Raw genomic sequence first — 18943 nt, 5'->3', positions numbered from 1 at the left:
ATGAAAAAATGCTCATCATCACTGGCCATCAGAGAAATGCAAATCAAAACCACAATGAGATACCATCTCACACCAGTTAGAATGGCAATCATTAAAAAGTCAGGAAACAACAGGTGTTGGAGAGGATGTGGAGAAATAGGAACACATTTACACTGTTGGTGGGACTGTAAACTAGTTCAACCATTGTGGAAGACAGTGTGGCGATTCCTCAGGGATCTAGAACTAGAAATACCATTTGACCCAGCCATCCCATTACTGGGTATATACCCAAAGGATTACAAATCATGCTGCTATAAAGACACATTCACACGTATGTTTATTGTGGCACTATTTGCAACAGCAAAGTCTTGGAACCAACCCAAATGTCCATCAGTGATAGACTGGATTAAGAAAATGTGGCACATATACACCATGGAATACTATGCAGCCATAAAAAAGGTTGAGTTCGTGTCCTTGGTAGGGACATGGATGAAGCTGGAAACCATCATTCTCAGCAAACTGTTGCAAGAACAGAAAACCAAACACTGAATGTTCTCACTCATAGATGGGAACTGAACAATGAGAACACTTGGACACAGGAAGGGGAACATCATACACTGGGGCCTGTTGTGGGGTGTGGGGAGGGGAGAAAGATAGCATTAGGAGATATACCTAATGTAAATGTGGAGTTAATGGGTGCAGCACACCAACATGGCACATGTATACGTATGTAACAAACCTGCATGTTGTGCACATGTACCCTAGAACTTAAAGCACAATAAAAACAAACAACAAATGTGTGTGAAGAAAGTTTTTTAAAAATGTTTTTGCTATTTATTATTAGAGCAACTATTTGTATGGGTTTTTAAAAAGCAACAGTTCAGCTGTGTTCTAAGAGAATTTGAAATCATTAGTTGGTATATAGGAGGATGGGAAAGGGTTTTTTATAACATGGGGGCTAAATTGCAATTGATTCGCCTTTGTGCTTGGATCCCCCAGAGATTCATTCTGCAGTTAAGTGATTTTCCCTACTAAATTCACATCCCTGCCTTTGTGACATGGATGAGGGCATAGTTGAGCATTGCAAAAAACAGGCAGGGAGAGAATGAGGAACACATGCCAGTGCCCCCTCAAAATTCAGGCTTCCAGACCTGAGATCTCCCTTCCCCTATGGCTGGCTGATCCATCACCATTCCCCACAGAATGATCCTCGTGATCACATCCTAAGTGTGTTATATGGCAAAGACAACAAATTTCACGGCTGCACAGATCCCGGGCTCTATACACCTGTTTCCCCCTCTATAAAATGTAAACCCGGCTGGGTACAGTGGCTCACGCCTGCAATCCCAGCGCTTTGGGAGGCTGAGGTGGGCAGATCACGAGGTCAGGAGATCGAGAGGATCCTGGCCAACATGCTGAAACCCCATCTCTACTAAAAATACAAAAATTAGCTGGGCGTGGTGGTGCATGCCTGTAATCCCAGCTACTTGGGAGGCTGAGGCAGGAGAATCACTTGAACCAGGGAGTCGGAGGTTGCAGTGAGCCAAGATCGTGCCACAGCACTCCAGCCTGGCAACAGATCAAGACTTCGTCTCAAAAAAAAAAAAAAAGAGGAAACTGACTTCACAGAGTTTTTCATCATTTACTGAGATGACGCATGTGAAGTATCAGGGAGAAGTCATTGCATAGAGCAGTTGATTAATATATGTAGATGGTTCCACATTACTCTTACTGGGCATGAAATGGATATACACACTTTAAAACCATTTCAGCACTTACCAAAAAGTTAAGCAGTATCTACTCTTTACAAATTATTCCAGAAATTAGAAGGAACACTTCCCAATTCCATTCTATGAAGCCAGTGTTACTCTGAACCAAAACCAAAGACATTACAAAAAACCAAAACTACAGCCCAATATCTCTTATGAACATAGATTCAAAAATCCTCAACTAAATACTAGCAAATGGTTATGATAAAAACATTCAAAGTATAAATAGAAGTGAACATCCTCAACCTGATAAAAATTCCATAGCTAATACCACACTTTATGGTGAAAGACTGAATGTGTTTCCCCTAAGATCAGGAAGACAAGGGTGTCTGCTCTTGCCACTTCTATTCAGTATTGTATTGAAGGTTCTAGCCAGGGCAATAGGCAAGAAAGACAAAAAGCATCCAGAATGAAAAGGAAGAAGTAAAACTACCTCTATCTGCAGATGACACAATCTTGTATATAGAAAATACTAAGAAATTCACTTAAAAATTATTAAAATAAACGAGTTCAGGTTGCAGGGTCCAACTTCAATATACAAAACTCAATTATATTTCTATATATTTGCAATGAACAATCAAAAATAAATTAAGAAAACTATTCCACTATAATGGAATATTTAGGAATAAATTTAACAAGTATAAAACGAAAAAACATTATTGAAAGAAATTAAAGATCTTAATAGATGGAAAGACATCTTGAGATAACGGATCAAAACACTTTTTAAGATGGCAATACTCCTCAAATTCATCTACAGATTCAATGTAATCCTCACAAAGATCCTGCATGGCTTCTTTGCAGAAATTCATGAGCTGGTCCTTAAATTCATATGTATCTAGGGATCCAGAATACCCAAAGGATCTTGAAAAAAATGAACAAAGCTGGAATAATCACACTTCTAAATTTTAAAACTTACTAGAAGATAAAGTAATAAAGACAATGTGATACTGGCATAAAGATAGACATACTGATCAGTGAAACAGAATTGACTTTCACATTGACAGTCAATTGATTTTTGACAAGGGTGCCAAAACAATTCAATGAGGAAAAGAATAGTTTTAACCAAAGGTGCTGGAACGAATGGATACCTACATGGAAAAAAAATGAAGCTGGACCACTACCTCGTAATATATAAAAATTAACTCAAAATGCATTAAAGACTTAAGCGTAAGGGCTAAAACTATAAAACTCTCAGAAGAAAACATAGTAACAAATCTTTGTGACCTTTGGTTTAGGCAGTGTTTTCTTAAATACAATGCCAAAAGCACAAGCAACCAAATTAAAAATAAGTTGAACTTCATTAAAATTTAAAGTTTCTATGCTTCAAACCATCAAGCAAGTGACAGGGCAACCCACAGAATGGGAAAAAATATTTTCAAATCACCTATCTGATACATCAGCAGCCCCCAAACATTTTGGCACCGGAGATCAGTTTGATGGAAGACAATTTTTCCACGGACCAGGGTGAGGGGGGAATGGTTTCAGCATGGTTCAAGCACTTCACATTTATTATGTACTGGTTACAGTGCTTAAATGCCATCTTTCCTTCCTCTCCTGGCTTTAAATTAAGCTCAAGGCACCGAGAGGTGAGTTAAGGGAGCAGCTTCCCCATCCTCAGCATCATGTAGAAAGGGGCAGGAAAAAATGGCAACATGCTGGAGCTCAGGATTGAGGTCACTGGCTCTCCCCACCCCAGGAAGTCAGAAGGCAGTGACTCTCACTTAAAGGTGACTCAGCCACTCTGGGGAGCTGCTAATGAGTGTGTAGTGGCCTTACATTAGGTTTGTTCTTTAAGGTCCCACATAGAAAAGTAGGATACACAATACAATACTATTGAGGGCTTGCAAAAGCTCCAAGCACTTTGTTAACACCCTTTTTTTGAGACAAGGTGTCACCCTGTTACCCAAGCTGGAGTGCTGTGGTGAGATCTCGGATCACTACAGCCTTGACTTCCCCGGGCTCGGGTGATCCTCCCACCTCAGCCTCCTGAGTAGCTAGGACTACAGGTGCATGCCAACATGCCCAGCTAATTTTTGTATTTTTAGTAGAGATGGGGGTTTGCCATGTTGGCCAGGCTGGTCTTGAACTCTTGGGCTCAAGAGATCTGCCCACCTTGGCCTCCTAAAAGTGGCTGGGTTTACAGGTATGAGCCACTGGCACCCGATCAACATTCTTAACACTCTAGAACTCCTTCAGATTTGAAGGAGTTTTTCAAGCTTTCTTTCCCCTCAATTCAAGCAGACTCAGTTTGTCTCATCCAGTTATCTGTGGACGGGCTTCCATGAGTTACAAGGAAGCTCTGACAAGCATGTTTTCAAAAGTCGTCCAGGTAATTCTGAGGCTCTAGAGGTTGAGAGCTGCTGGTCTTATGTTTTTATATCCAGCAGAACTCCTCACCCCACAAGTAAATGATAAGCATAGTCAGGGACTCTCGGTATGGACAGTCAGGCAAAGGGGCTAGCTTTCTGCCCCACAGGAGGTCAAATCAGATAAAGCTGATAAAAATATACAGGCATCAAACTAATTATACCACGTTGTTATTCTTTGGCAATTTATTTTGCCAAAGAATAATAACATTTATTGCCTATAATATTTATTGCCTATAATAATTAATGCAACAGATGTTGTATGTCTTCAGAGGCTAAAATGTGACCTGGTGTTGAGGGCAAGGTACAGAAGAAAAAGCACTGACCGAGAGTGACAATGTTTTATCTGTAGAGGCACCCACTCACCAAGCCTAGTTCTGGCCCCTAGTATGACAAAGGGCAAGGCTGTCACTCATCCATCACACATTTCCTGATATACCTCTCTGTACCAGGAGCCTTGCCAGGGCTAGGGGATACCAAATGAGACAGACTGACTCATGGTAGTTGATATGGTTTGGACATTCATTTCCTCCAAATCTTGTGTTGAAATGTGATTCCTAGCGTTGGAGGTGGGGCCTGGTGAGAGGTGACTGGGTGATGGGGGCGGATCCCTCATGAATGCTGTAGCACCATCCCCTTGGTGAACTCACCCTCACGGAGTTCACAACAGGAGGTGTAGGTGGCATACACACTGCTAACCATGGCACTCCCAGACTGTAGTCTTGGCTCGGGTTTTACATCATAGGTTGTTGCAATGAAGTCACATGTTTTTAGGTGGCATTCATAGGACTGGAGATTTCAGGACCCACTTGGTGATGATGTCATGCACTCTGTGCTGGTCAGATGGCATGTTCCATTTCAGAGGGATACTGACTGTGTGTAGGATGCTCAAAGGATGGTGAGGGGTCTTGGTCTTCTCAGGTGATCTACTGCTCTGTGAGCCATCTAGATATTAGGAGGATGTTAAGGGGAAGCAAAGTTTTCATTGCCCTAGCGTGAAGTCAGTGAGGGATGATTTCTCACTGAGTTCATGCGAGATGTGGTTGTTTAAAATCGTGTGGCACCTCCCCACACTCTCTTGCTCCCACTTTCGCCATGTGATGCCTGCTCCCCCTTCAACTTTTGCCATGACTGGAAGTTCCCTGAGGCCCTTATCAGGACAGATGCCAGCACTACACTCCCCGTACAGACTACAGAACTCTGAGTCAATTAGACATTATTTACTTATAAATTATGCAGCCACAGTTTTTGTGTGTGTGTGTGTGTTTTTTTTTTTTTTTTTGAGATGGAGTCTCCCTCTGTTGCCCAGGCTGGAGTGCAGTGGCGTGATCTCGGCTTATGGCAACTTCCACCTCCCGGGTTCAAGCAATTCTCCTGCCTCAGTCTCCTGAGTAGCTGGGATTACAGGTGTGTATACCACCATGCCTGGCTAATTTTTTTTTTTTTTTGAATTTTTAGTAGAGATGGGGTTTCACCATATTGGCCAGGCTGGAATGGAACTCCTGACCTTGTGATCTGCCTGCCTCAGCCTCCCAAAGTGCTGGGATTACAGGCGTGAACCAGCACACTCGGCCAAGATGTTTCTTTATAGTAATGCAAGAACAGTCTAATATAGTAGCTGCCCTCAGAGAGTGTCCAGCCTGGCAGGACAGGTGCATACACAGTAATGATACCAATAAAGGCTGTAGCAGCTTCCTATAAGGCAAGGTTTTTCAGCCTTGACACTGTCAACATTCTCGGCTGGATAATTCTTTCTTGGGGGAGTAGGGGACTCTCCTGTGCATTACTGGGTGTTCAGCAGCATCCCTGGCTTCTACCCACTAGATGTCAACACAACACACCCTCCTCCCACCTTCAATTTGTGAAAACCACAATGTCTCCAGGCACTGCCATATGGCCCCTAATGGCTAAATCACCCTGATTGAGAATCACCACAATGAGGTGATTTAGAAGGAAAAGAAGGAAGCCTCAGGGTCCATGAAGGCTTCACAAGAGGTGGGGGGGTCATCTGGATTAGGCCTAGGTGGAATGTCTCAGGCAGCTGAGGGCCATTCTAGGTGGAAAGAATAAGTGCCTAAAGGTCTGGAAGGAGAAGGGCACAGGTTTGGGAATGTGAAGCGTTCTACATTGCCAAAACGTGTGGTTGCGGCAGGGGCACTGAGAAAAGTCAAGGCTGGGTAGGTAGAGGGAGGGAGAACAGCTTGTGAATGGCTTCTCTTCCTTTGTCCTCAGGAAACACTGAACTCCTCTTACTCCCCTAACTTGACCTGGGTGGGCCCAGCTCCTCTCCCCAGCCTCTTCCTGCCCTCCAGGATCTGCCTGAATATCTCACTGTTCCTTCTGCCAGGCTCTGATGTCCCCATTCTTTACTGGTTACTTTCTTCTCATTATTAGCTCTTGACCAGCATTCTCCTGGGAAATCTTCCTATACCACATGGGGTAGTGGGGGTGCCCCCGTGCTCGGTGTCCTGCTCTGACGGGGCCTGCACATCCCTCCAGAGCCCGTGGGACAGCATGCTCAGCCTGGACCAGAGTCCTCAACGCGGACCAAGGGACTATATCGCCAGACTGTCACATCCTCAGAACCCAGGCCACCGCCAGCACCTGAAAGCTTATCAAATGAATAGAAGGACCCTGCAGACCAAGTTAAGGAGTCTGCATTCCCTCAGTCACAAATAAGGGCTCCCTTTAAAATTGTTTTTTTTTTTTTTAAATAAATGTGTTTATAGTTGACTAAAATATCTAGAATAAATGAGCTTGTTTAATCAAATAATTCAATTTAGGCAGCACATACAATGTAGGAAAAACACTCTTCAAATGCATCTAATTTGCTATCACTGGAGGCAGTTCACCACTCAATGACTTCATGAGCACCTTTAAATTAGCTTGTCAAATGATCAAAATAGATTTCACTTTTCTAGACATACAAGTAAAATAAAACTGAAAACAACCCAACAGGAGAAACCCGGTATGTACCTCTACAAAATAAAGCCTGGAGTGGTGCAATGAAGCATGATCTATGTCACAGTTAGGAAGGGAGGGGTCTTGCCTCATCCTGCCAGGAACAAGGCCGTACCCTCTGAATTAGCCAACCACTGGTAGGTTTTATAGCAGGCTGTGAAGTAACCAGACCTTACCATGGAGCAAAACTTTGCTTTCCCTTAACATCCTCCAATATCTAGATGGCTCACAGAGCAGTAGGTCACCTGAGAAGACCAAGACCCCTCGCCATCCTTTGAGCATCCTACACACAGTCAGTATCCCTCTGAAATGGAACATGCCATCTGACCAGCACAGAGTGCATGACATCATCACCAAGTGGGTCCTGAAATCTCCAGTCCTATGAATGCCACCTAAAAACATGTGACTTCATTGCAACAACCTATGATGTAAAACCTGAGCCAAGACTACAGTCTGGGAGTGCTGTGGTTAACAGCTTGCATGGCAGCTACATCTCCTGTTGTTTTTGAGGCTCCTTTCTTCCCTCTGTCTCCCTCTTTGATTCAGGAATGCAGGTCTCTGACTTAGCTTTGTTATTCTAAGCCATACATTAAAGTGGCATCAGGGGGATTTGTTTTTCTTGCTTGCCTAAACAATTTTGGAGGTAGGCCCATGTTTCTGATCTTTCATTAACAGCAGGAAAGGACCAATCCCACACTCAGCTCCATACCCAGAGGGGTGAGAGAATGCTTCCTCAATCATATTTCCCCAGGTACCAGCCAACCCCAGTCTTCCCAGCCAGCTAACACAACTGTTGGCAGACACAGCAAGTAACAAACTTCTGCAGCCAAATGGCCCCCACTTTGTGGTTGTCAGGGCTGCAGGGTATGATGGGAGATGCTTTAACAACATAAAGCAGGTGGCTGCATCCCCTGAGCATGATAAAAAACACCTTAGGTTTCAGGACTCATTCAACACCATTCAGCGGCTTTTTTTTTTTTTTTTTGGAGTTGGGGGAGTGGTTAGTCTTATCTCTTGCAGGCAATATTACTCAAAGCGTTTCTTCCAAAAGCTTATTTGGGACAGCTTATCAGAACCAACACTGGGGGAAAATCCTGTAACTATGAGGCTAATATAGTCCCTATTGTTACATAAACAAATGCCCCAGCAACATGCTAAAGAACTGTCTTTACTAGTTTGTCTTTGGGGATACAAATGTAGCTATGGGCTTTGTCTTTTTTTTTTCAAGTGGGATATCAGTACAGTAAGAAGAGCCAGCGCAAGGTTTCTAGTAGCAAACATGGGAAAACTGGTTGGACAATGCCGATCAGAAAAGGTTCCTCTGCCGTCTGTCCTTGAGGCTGTGCAGTTACCACATAATAAATTTACAGGCACAGCCCCAGGTAGGGGCAACACCTTTAATTCTCCAAAATCTTTAAGGGTTCATTTGACCATTTTCTGAGGATGTTCTTCTAAGTAAGCCCAGTATGAATTTGTTTTTTGAAGTAGCTGAGTTATTAAAGCAAAAGTTGAAAATCAACATCTTTTGGATAGTAAGACAACTTTGAAACGATGGCTAAAATGTCTTCCAAATGGTCATGCAGATGGGTTTTAATTCCTCTCCCACCCCTAAGCTCACAGAAGCTGAAGTGCCTGGGACAGAGTCGCTCATCTCTCTGGAGGTTTCACAAGTCAAGGCTGTCTTTGAAGTCAGAAGATCCTTCCTGACCTGACCGCACTGTGCTCCTGCTGTTTGCAGCCTCACTTATTCCACCTGAGCCCAGTGAGCACTTCATTGGTCCTCACACCCACCCAGCCTACTCATGCCCCAAGGCCAGTGCACGTGTGCCACACCTGTGGCCTGTTATCCCCAAATCGCCTTGGCTTATCTTCTCTTACTCAGGTGTCTTCTCAGAAAGACCTTCTCTGGCCATCAATGGTGAAACCACACCCCTCAGGCCCCCACAGGTCACCTCCATCTCCTTTACTCTGCTTCATGGTTGGTTGTAGCCCATGGTGGGTAATTCACGTTTGATTCCTGTCTATACTTTCTTCCCCCATCCCCACACATTTAAGCTCCTTAAGAATGAGAAGGGCTTTTTCAAACACCATTCACCTTTGCCCCAGTATGTAGTACAGGGTCTAATACATACAGGCATTCAAACACCTGCTGAATGAAGGACAATGAGCTTCTTGCTTTCTGCAGCAAGATAACGTCCTTCCAGAGACGGGCCAGGGTCCCCTTCCTAATAACCCTCAGCTTCCACATGAGTCATGAGTCCTGGTGCTGCTGAGAGCACAACCCCCTCTTGGCTGGTCAAAGTAGTTCTGCTCCATGCCTTTGGGGAGAAGGCTCAACACACTCTGCTGTGAAAGGCCCCATTCCCCAAGCCAGATCTCTCTACCTCTATTTGGAGAAATCAAAACCTTTATAACATGAACTACCCAAGGCAACCAACTAGCATCTAGTGGTTCTATGACTGATGTCTTGATACAATGCACAACCCAGCCCCACTTGTCTGAATGCTCAGTGCCTGGAGGCCTGCTAGTCATCTCTCACAAGGACCAGGGACCCCCCTTGAGAGCCAGGCACCTGGCTGTGGGTGGTTCCTCCTGACCCATCATAGCCCTGCACCAAGCTAAGCCTTGCTGTGGTCCCACTGAGTAGCCATCAGAGTAGATTCTGAATGAGCTATCACTTCTGTGCCTAGGGCAGCCCTGGGGGCCACCTCTCTTTCACCAAACAGAGCAGCCATGCAAAACAGCACAGCTGCACAAAGGCAGCTGGCATAGGGATCGCTGAAGCTTTCAAAAAGAACGAAATGTACACAATGCACAGGCTAAAAGGGAAGGAGGCTAAGGGCCTGGGTGTGGACTACCCTGTGGAAGGCGCCAAAACAACGGATACGTTTAGTAGAAAAGAATGTCATCTAATTTATGCAACAGAGCTGCTCTGGACTCTGTGGACACAGAGATGAATTCCTGCCCTCAGGGAGACTTGGCCTCCCACAGGCCAAGGCAGGGCAGCCACATGGCTCGCCAATTAATATCGTCAGAGATGGCAAGCCCAGAGTTTTCCAGCATAGCAGTTCCAATACGACACTCGCTGCCTTTGCTGATGGAAATATCAAACTCATTAATTAAACATCTACTGGCGGTCAGGCCCCTCACTGTGCTTGGCTGGTCTCATCAATCTCGCTCAATGCATAGCAGGCCCCTGCTCAAGCCCCGGAGGAAACCGACTGTCTGATTACTCAGCATTTATTGAGAGGGACACAGTGCCTTTGATAAATACTATACCCTGAGGAGGCACAAAAGACAAAACAAAAAAAGCCAGCCAGCTCATCTACCTCCCTCCAACCACCACAACAAAAAGATTCTGAAGATTCTAAAGAATGTTTGCTTCCGCTTTTTCTTTTCCAGGACATGCCACTTCATTAGTCATCTCCTGTTGGTTTCTGAGTGTTACTGAGTTGGAATTTGCTTACATTTGGGGTAGGGAAGGGGCTTTTGCACTACTCTGCTCCTAGCGTTCCCCTCCTTGCAGCATCCTTAATTTTTTGTTATCAATTCCAAGCTCTAATTTTCTTTAAGACCTATGCCAGCATATTATTGCTAGGGAAGAGTAGCAACATTTCTCATGGAGAGGAGGAGGGAGTCTGCCTCTCTGTTTTGCTCTTCCAATGAAGATTTTCACATTATAAACTCTTACGCACTCCCTTTGATGGAGACTTGGGTTTTTAGAGTGCTGAAGTCCCCAAGTTGTAGCATTTAGCATGAAGCAGGGAAGCGGGGCTGGGCTAGTCAAGTGCTATCTGTCGAGGCAGAGATAGGTGAGACCTGATTTTGTGGATCTTCTCGGTAAACAGACTTTGCAGGTGTCTGATCTGACTGGGACACATATGCAGGGAAGGTTTTTTCTCCCAGGGTCACTATTCTCAGGAGTCTCCAGTTCTATTCTTGATCCTTTCTGACTTTGGACCTCACCTTCTGGTTTTTATTCATGTAGAAAGGTTACCATCCCATTCATCTGCTCCCAAGGGTAGACAAACCACAAGTGTGGAATTCCATGATTTGTAGGTTACAAGGCTTGTAGCCACATTTAACAGGAGTTCCCAAGCACCACATGCTTTCTCCTAAAGGATGAATCCACTTCATGCCTTGTGGTGGGCAGGCTGGCAGGTGACTTATCTGGGCAGAGGGTCTTGTGGTACCTCAAAGCAACACATCAGGAGGGTGGCCTTTTATGGGAAGCTCACATCTTACTTTTGTCTTCCCTTAATCCCCACACCTGGATCCCACCTCTGGCTCCTGGGGTCTGGGTGAAGGCAGGAGCTGATGGTGCTGAGGCCGGAGATGGGAAGAAGATCTATGCAAGCCCAGCAAGGGCCGGCACTGTAGGCTCTAACCCCCATGGGTGTCTGTGTATTCCTCAGCTGCATGTGAGGGCTCAGGCCAGGAAAAGGCAATGGGAAATAGAAGAGAGAAGGACTCCCACATAGGGCCAAGGGCCTCTGCTCCTTCCAGAAGCCAAACACAATCTCATAGCGGCGGCCAGGTGCAAGTCCAGAAGAGGCCTTGGAGATGATCTGAACCAACTTTTATAAATATACACACAGATGAAGGAACTAAGGCCAGGGAGGCTTTCTGCACATGCTTGGGAATGGCAGAGAGGGGATGGAAGTCTGGAGACTCCAAGGTCTACCCCAGGGCCCTTCCTGCAGCAGCATCCAGCCTGCCCCAATTTTGAAGTTGTTACTCCAACACCCTGAACACTGGGTCTCTCCCTCTTAGATTCCCACCCACTGCAACTCCGCATTGATGGACAGACACTGAACAAGTGGGCAATATGGTATTTTCCCTGTGGCTTGTAGAGATGGGGTGGGAGATGGTGGTGGGAGGCAGAACAGCAATGACCCAAATCTGTGGGGGGCTCTCCAGGAGCCCTTGGGACTTCCCTGGCTGGAACAGTTATCTTGGCAGTGGAGCAGGGAATTTCTGTGCCCTGATGTTCAGGGTTGGGGCAAAACTCAGGAAGTTCTATTTCATGGCGTAAGAAATAAGCCCACCAGGGTGGAGGTGACAGGCTGAGACTTTCAATGTTCAAAGGGGAGGCATCTCTGCCAAAGCACAATGCTACATCATGGGCAGGGGTGCCCAGAGGCTGCCCTCCCCAGCAGGCAACATTAAGATCAGCCCCAGCCTCTGTCGCAGCTTTCTTGCCAACGAGGATGCAGGCCACCAAGCCAGCCCTGGGCCTAACTCTAGACCATAAAAACAATGGTCACAGGCAGACGCCATTTGTCCCTCCCAGGGGATGCCACAGTGTCCAGCTAACAGCAGACATGCAGTCATGCTTGTGTGGGTTTCCCCAAAGCATGCCACTTTCTGTCCAGACACAGATCAATGGTCAGTCTGTGGACATGAGCCCAAGATCATGGCAATTTTACCACTTGAAGCAGCAGTGGTCTCTGAGGGGTGGCTCCGTGTGCCCACCCACTGCTTACCAGCGCCGGCCCCTCTGGCCTGAGCATACCTTCCTCAGCTCGTCCTTCTCCCTACTGTGCGCATCCTCCAAGATCTTGCGCTCCGAGTGGGCCCTCTGCAGCTCCGTGCGCAGGCTCTCCACCTCCTCCTGCAGACTCAGGCTGGGGTCCTCACCCAGGCTCTGCTGGTAGTGCGCCAGCTCCTTCTTCAGCCTCTCTACCTCCATGGTGTATGTGGAGGTGGTCATGGACAACTGCTCCGACAGTGTCTTGAACTCTTTGTTCTGTGGAGAACATCAGCAAACAAGGAGAAGGGAGAGGAAGGGGTTGGGGGGAGAAGGGGTTATTTTACCAGGAAAAAAGCATGAAGGCAATCAAAAAAGGAACTTCCAAGGTGGGATTAAGTCTCACAATCATTGCACGCTCAAGTGCTTGCCTGGCATCTCCCTAACAAAACACTATTGTGAACTTACAGAAACAGGGGAAAACAAAGAACAGCAACACTGGCATTCAAAGAGTTCGAGAAGCTTTCCTGAGCATGTGCAGAGCTGGAAGCTGCCTGGTAGTGGGTGGCTCTATGTCGGGCTGGGTGGATCCTACACCTTATTTTTAAGTTGCAGAAACAAAGAAGCTGGCTCCCTAGGTTTGCAGCCTTCACTTTTTAGGTTTCCCTGCTCTTTCATACTGAGCCCTCCTGCCTGTGGACTTGCCAGCACAAAGAGCTGCAACCTAATCGCTGGCTCTGAGACAAAGGACCCCTTTAGCATCCCCTCTTCCAAGGAGGCCCTCCATGGGGCCTTGGGATCTCTTTCACCACCTGTCAGCCATGGCTTGCCCTATAAGACTCTAAGACTCAGGGAACTGATGCCCTGATCCACCCTGCCCAGACCATGCTTCTGCAGATGGGGTACCCAATCCCAGCCCACTCAGGCAACACACAGGTGTGAAGCATCCCCCATGGGCCCAGAGCCCTAAGAAGCTAGTGCTGGTATCAAGTGCTACTATAAATTATGGGCAGAAATCAGCACCGCAAGAGTTGAGAGCATCAGCTAAGAGTGGTCAGTGGGGAAAGTGGAGAGGAAGAAACAGGGCTCTCCAAATCATCAAGCAGGCAACAATGGTCATTGATTATTCTTCATTGCTCTGGTCTGCAGGAGCACCAGGCAGAAAAGAGCTAGTGGCCAAATCACTGATAAGCTGGAGCATCCAGGAATCAACGATTAATTCACATAAGAAATTAAACTTCACAGAAAACAGTGAGGAGCAGCAAAAGAAAAGCCCTTGGACCCTGTAAAATGCCACACATGCTGTAGGGCCTTGTGGTTGTGACCAGTACGGCAATGCACAAGCCAGCAGTCCATTTCCTGCACCGACACAACAGAATGAGACATGCTACCCGCTCCCCAACACTCTGTGGGAACCTCCCAGTTACAACCTGACACACCTTCAAGCCTGGTCTGCTGGTCAGCCATGTTCTAAGGCATCACAAAGAAGAAATCCAATCAAGCAGATTCTACTTGAAAACCCCAATTCATGTCTATATTATCCACTCCAGTCTGGGTCTCCACTGGAGGCTGAGGGTCTCTGCACAGGGGAGTGGGGCAGAGGGAGGAAACACATGCTGGGGTAGCCACCCTCTGACTTCATCTCTGCTCTGGGCTAGACATGAGGTATGGCCCAGCTGCTTTCTCTAGATGGCATAGCCTGGGTCAGATCACTAGGAGTGGGAGGGTAACTAGGTGGGGGTCTCCAGGTAGAGCTTGTTGGGGTATGAAGAGAGGCACAAATGGTAACAGGAGGCACATTGTGTCCTGCTATTGACAAAGATGGTACCTCAGAACCCTAATGCAAAGTATGATGTATCCAGAAGGCTCAGCTGCATTGATCTTGACATCACCTGAGACCTGGCTCAGGGATGTCAGTGAGTTGAGAGGCTGGAGCTGGACAGACCTGTGCTCAGACCCCAGCTCTATCGTTGATCAGCTGTGTACATCCGACCTAGTCATCCAACCTTTCTGTGCCCCAGTGTCCTCAGGTATAAAGCAGGAATATAACAGTAACTCCTGCTCAGAAGGTGGTTATCAAGATTAGGGAGATAAAGTACTTTGCTAGGGGCTCAGAAAACATCAGCTATCTTCCTTGTTCAGGTTCTCTATGGAGAACCCTGGAGAGATGCCTGAGTCTTTGGATCTCTGGGGTGTGCGTGGGGAGCTCCTATGTCTTGTCATGGGCATCCAGATATGGTCACTGGGGACTTGTGGAGGCAGTGCGTTTTCTGTTCTGGACATTTGACTTCAGAAGGGTAGGCCCCAGAAGGCTTGTCCTTGCACCTGTAGGTGTCACAGCTGTGCAGCCAAGCCTGGAAGAGGGCAGGGCATGGGATGCCCACTCCCTTGGAGACCCCAGAAACCCTCCCTGCCATGTTACTGCCCCAAAGACTTTCCAGTGGAACAAGATATGGAGGTGGAAGGCAGTGATACTGACGATCTTGACCTTGTGTGGCTCTAGGCTAATGAATGTATCTGTGTCTTAGTTATTAGCAAAAAAAGTAAAGAAAAAAATTTAACTTTATTTTCAATTTTTCTAGGTACATAGGTGTGCATATTTATGGGGTACATATGATGTTTTGATAGATATGCAATGTGAAATAAGCACATCATGGAGAATGGGATACCCCAGAAATAAATTTTAAAAATAGAAAAAAGCTTACAGAATAAGGATGTCAAGAAATAAAATATTTTTGTACAGTTGCACATTTGTGTTTTAAGCTAAGCGTTATTACAAAAGGGCCAAAAGTTAAAAGTATTATTTATAAAGTAAAAACATTACAGTACTCCAAGGTTAGTTATTGAAAGAAAAACATTTTAGTAACTAGGTACCTAATGTGTCAGTTTATAAACTTACAGGAGTGGACAGTTTATAACAGTTACGGATGGACAGTTTATAAACTCTACAGGACGAATGGACAGTTTATACCCTCTACAGGAGCTGACAGTTTATAACCCACTCTACAGGACGTGGACAGTTTATAAAGTCTACTATGGACAGTGTATAACAACTCTACAGGAGTGACAGTTATCAAACTCTACTGAGTGACAGTTTATAAACCTCTACAGATGGAATTTATTAAAGTCTAAGGAGGTGGACAGTTTTATAAAACTCACAGAGTGGACAGTTTATTAAACTCTTACAGGACCCGTGGACCAGTTCTATAAAACCTCTACTGGACCGTGGACAGGACAGTTTATAAACTCTACTGGAGTGGACAGTTTATAAACTCTACAGGAGTGGACAGTTTATAAAGTCTACTGGAGTGGAAAGTAATGCCCTGGGCCTTCACATTCACTCACCCGACACAGCTTCCAGGCCTGCAAGTCCCATTCATGGTAAGTGCCCTATATAGGTGTGCCATCTTTTACACCATATTTTTATTATCCCTTCTCTATGTTTAGATATGTTTAGATACACAAATACTTACCATTGTGTTACACCTGCCTATGGTATTCAGTACCGTAACATGCTGTACAGGTCTGTAGCCCAGGAGCAATAGGCCATACCACATAGCCTAGGTGTGTAGTAGGCTACACCATCTAGGTTTGTGTAAGTGAAATCTATGATGTTCACACAACTACAAACTCTCCTAACGATGTATTTCTCATAAGATACACCTGTCATTAACAGATGCATGACTGTATATTATATATATATGCATGATTACATATAATAAATTTAACATATTTACAAAGTGACTACTAAGTATATGGAATCAAATTGATTTAAAAAGCTACTGACTCCATATATTTATGTCATATTTTTCACATAAAACATATTTAAGGATAACCTTATATTCATAAGTGTCTAAGGAACTTTACTCTCATTATAAATAAATTGTAAGTTAAACTGGCCAACTCTAAACGTGTGCTTGACTAAAGTCAGGCAGACAGCCGAGTTCACGGGCTGCTTCGTTTTGCTGAATGATGTCATACCACAGCCTATCCCAGGGACACTGTAAGAAATGGTCTCAAGAACCAGCACTGTATATGTCACTGCAGGATATGGTGAAGGATGTGGTTTGTCACGTCACAGATTATGAAAGCCCACAGGAACAACATGTCAGCACCAGGGACAGCTCCAAATCCTCTTGAACTGCATGGTTCTTTTCTGTTAAGAACTCTCAAGCCACTCAGTTTCCTTCCTGTTACTGTTTGCGTGGAAACTTGGTGCCAAAGTTGCATCTTTTCCTTCCAGTTGGGTGTACAAGGCCTTAGGATATGAATTTTGGGTGCTAACCTTACCCTGGTTTTATCTTCGTTTCCTCCCTTACTGACTTCTTGGCAGTGAGGATACTTTTTTAGGAAAAAGCTTCCCAGGGTATTCTAGAGTACAGTCCTGGGATAGGAACCTTACTCTTGCCAGATCATGGTATCAGTGAATTTTTGAGCTAGATGTTACCTTAGAGATCTCAGGCGAATCCCCTTGGAAGAACGAAAGGCCAAATCATTTCCAAGCTATCAGCTCTGGTGGTGAATATAACTGAGACAGAATCCAGGCCTCTGTCCAGTGGGGACTCTGTCTACTCCCTGTGCTGTTCTGACAAATACCTTGGGACATCTTCACCTGTGGTGTCCTTGGTGTTCGCAGATCCTCCCCTTCTGGCTTAAAAACCTTGTGTGCCCAGAGGACCACTGCCTAAATTGTCTCAGAGAATTACAGGAAAAAAAAAATTCACATGCAAACAGCTGGCCCCATCTGCTAAGAGACTGCAAAGAAACAAGCCCCTATATAGAGCTCTAATGCAGATTACGTCGATGCTTCCTCTTGTAACAGAGTGTCAAGCATGTTATTTGACACTGGGTCACACTCCCCACTTTAAATGCCAGCTGGTCCCAAGGACAATGATATCTGTATGGGCATGAACCCTAACTAAGGCTAAGAGTCTCCCTTGGACTGAGGAGTTCTCCTGACATGTTCCTAGAGTCTCCCAATAGCTAGAGATCTTATAGTTTGGTCAGAGGTGGCAGAATATACTTGAAACCAGCCTGCCAAGTTTCAATCCCAGCCATGTTACTTACTAGCTGTGTGACCTCAGTCAGACTACTTAACCTCTGTGTGCCTCAGTTCATTCATCCTTAAAATGGGGATATTAATATGTATCTCCTTGGGTTCTGATGGGGATTAAATGAGTTAATATGTGAGAAGAGCACAGGGTGCCTAGGCAGGTAGTGCAGGCAAGGGCACAAGAAAGCAAGAGCTTATCCACCCCTCCCGCCTTTTCTGATCACCCTCTACACACAGGGCATCCTGCCCAGGGTAGCTAACACCTGCCACCACTCACAGATGTTTGTCAAGCAGGAAGCTTAAGCAAAAGCTTTTTTTTTTTTTTAAATAGACCATTTAAATCTGCTTTTCTTTGATTTTTCAAGCACGTGGATTGTAAAATGCTAGATTTATTTTTATCCTCTCAAGTTAACTTTAGAAATCAGCAATGCCGATGCAGAGCCCTATGGCTGGAAAGCAAGGGCTGGGGGAACCAGCATGTACACAGGGCTCCCAGCAGGGTGCAGCGGTCAATGCCTACTCATCCCTGAGACTGCACTCTGGCTGGAAGGTTAACTTACAACATTTGACTAAGCAAGTCTTTTCTTCTTGTCAACAGCCACAATAGCCACCACCACCTTGGCATGCTTTGTGCTTGTGTTTTTCAAAGGGCCAGTGCCAGACAGCAGACCTTTTTCTTTGCATTCCTATCCCACTGAGTGGATGTGCCCTCCTCCCTGACCTGGCATATCACAGCAGGCCAACCAGGGGCAGGCATCAAGGTCCCCACCCTGTGCCTGGGCTCTCTGCCTTGCTTCCCCAGTAAGGAGCCAAGCCAAACAAGGCACCCTGTAGAACTCACACAGAGAAACACCCAGTAACAGTCTCTTCTCAGAAAGACTTGTCTTTTGCAAGAACCGGGAAACAGAGGCATTCTAGTGCTATCTCTGCACCACTTATGGGTTCCGGTTCAGGGCAGATAGCTTAGGTGTAAAATGCTTTTTCCTGCCCTACCAGGTCACAAGAAGCTTTAAAAAATGCCCAGTATAGAATAGATACATTAAAACCCAATGACTTCCAAGACCATACCTGGTGGCTCCAACTCTAAAATTCTCTGTTTCTCCATGCCACACACACTCTTCATGTCCTTTCCTTCCCTAGGAGGCACCCTCCAGGGCACCTCAGAAGCCTGGTTCTGTGGTCACTTCTACACCCTGCATGTACAAAGTAACAGTGGGCCTCCATTCAACTCTGGGAGCCAAATGCAGCAGTGGGCGTGCATGGGAAAGGATTGAAACCCTTCAGTAATGTTTGGGGTTAAAAAGCCAGCACTGCCCTCATTATGGCTGTGGGATGAGAGCTGAGG

The 18943-nt window shown here is 45.6% G+C and overlaps 1 protein-coding gene across 1 annotated transcript in view; it reads right to left on the bottom strand.

Annotated features, from left to right (window-relative positions):
* MYO5B (myosin VB) overlaps positions 1-18943 on the bottom strand; it is a 284042-nt gene that overhangs the window by 59623 nt on the left and 205476 nt on the right. The window contains 1 exon segment of the mRNA XM_017888643.1: positions 12591-12824. Within this exon segment, the coding sequence (XP_017744132.1) occupies positions 12591-12824 (234 nt within the window).

The sequence above is a fragment of the Rhinopithecus bieti genome, unplaced genomic scaffold, assembly GCF_001698545.2.
Source record: "Rhinopithecus bieti isolate Rb0 unplaced genomic scaffold, ASM169854v2 scaffold_18295, whole genome shotgun sequence".
Taxonomy (NCBI): Eukaryota; Metazoa; Chordata; class Mammalia; order Primates; family Cercopithecidae; genus Rhinopithecus; species Rhinopithecus bieti.
Note: the sequence above shows the minus strand (reverse complement) of the source record. Positions and strands in the feature narration are given on the sequence as shown.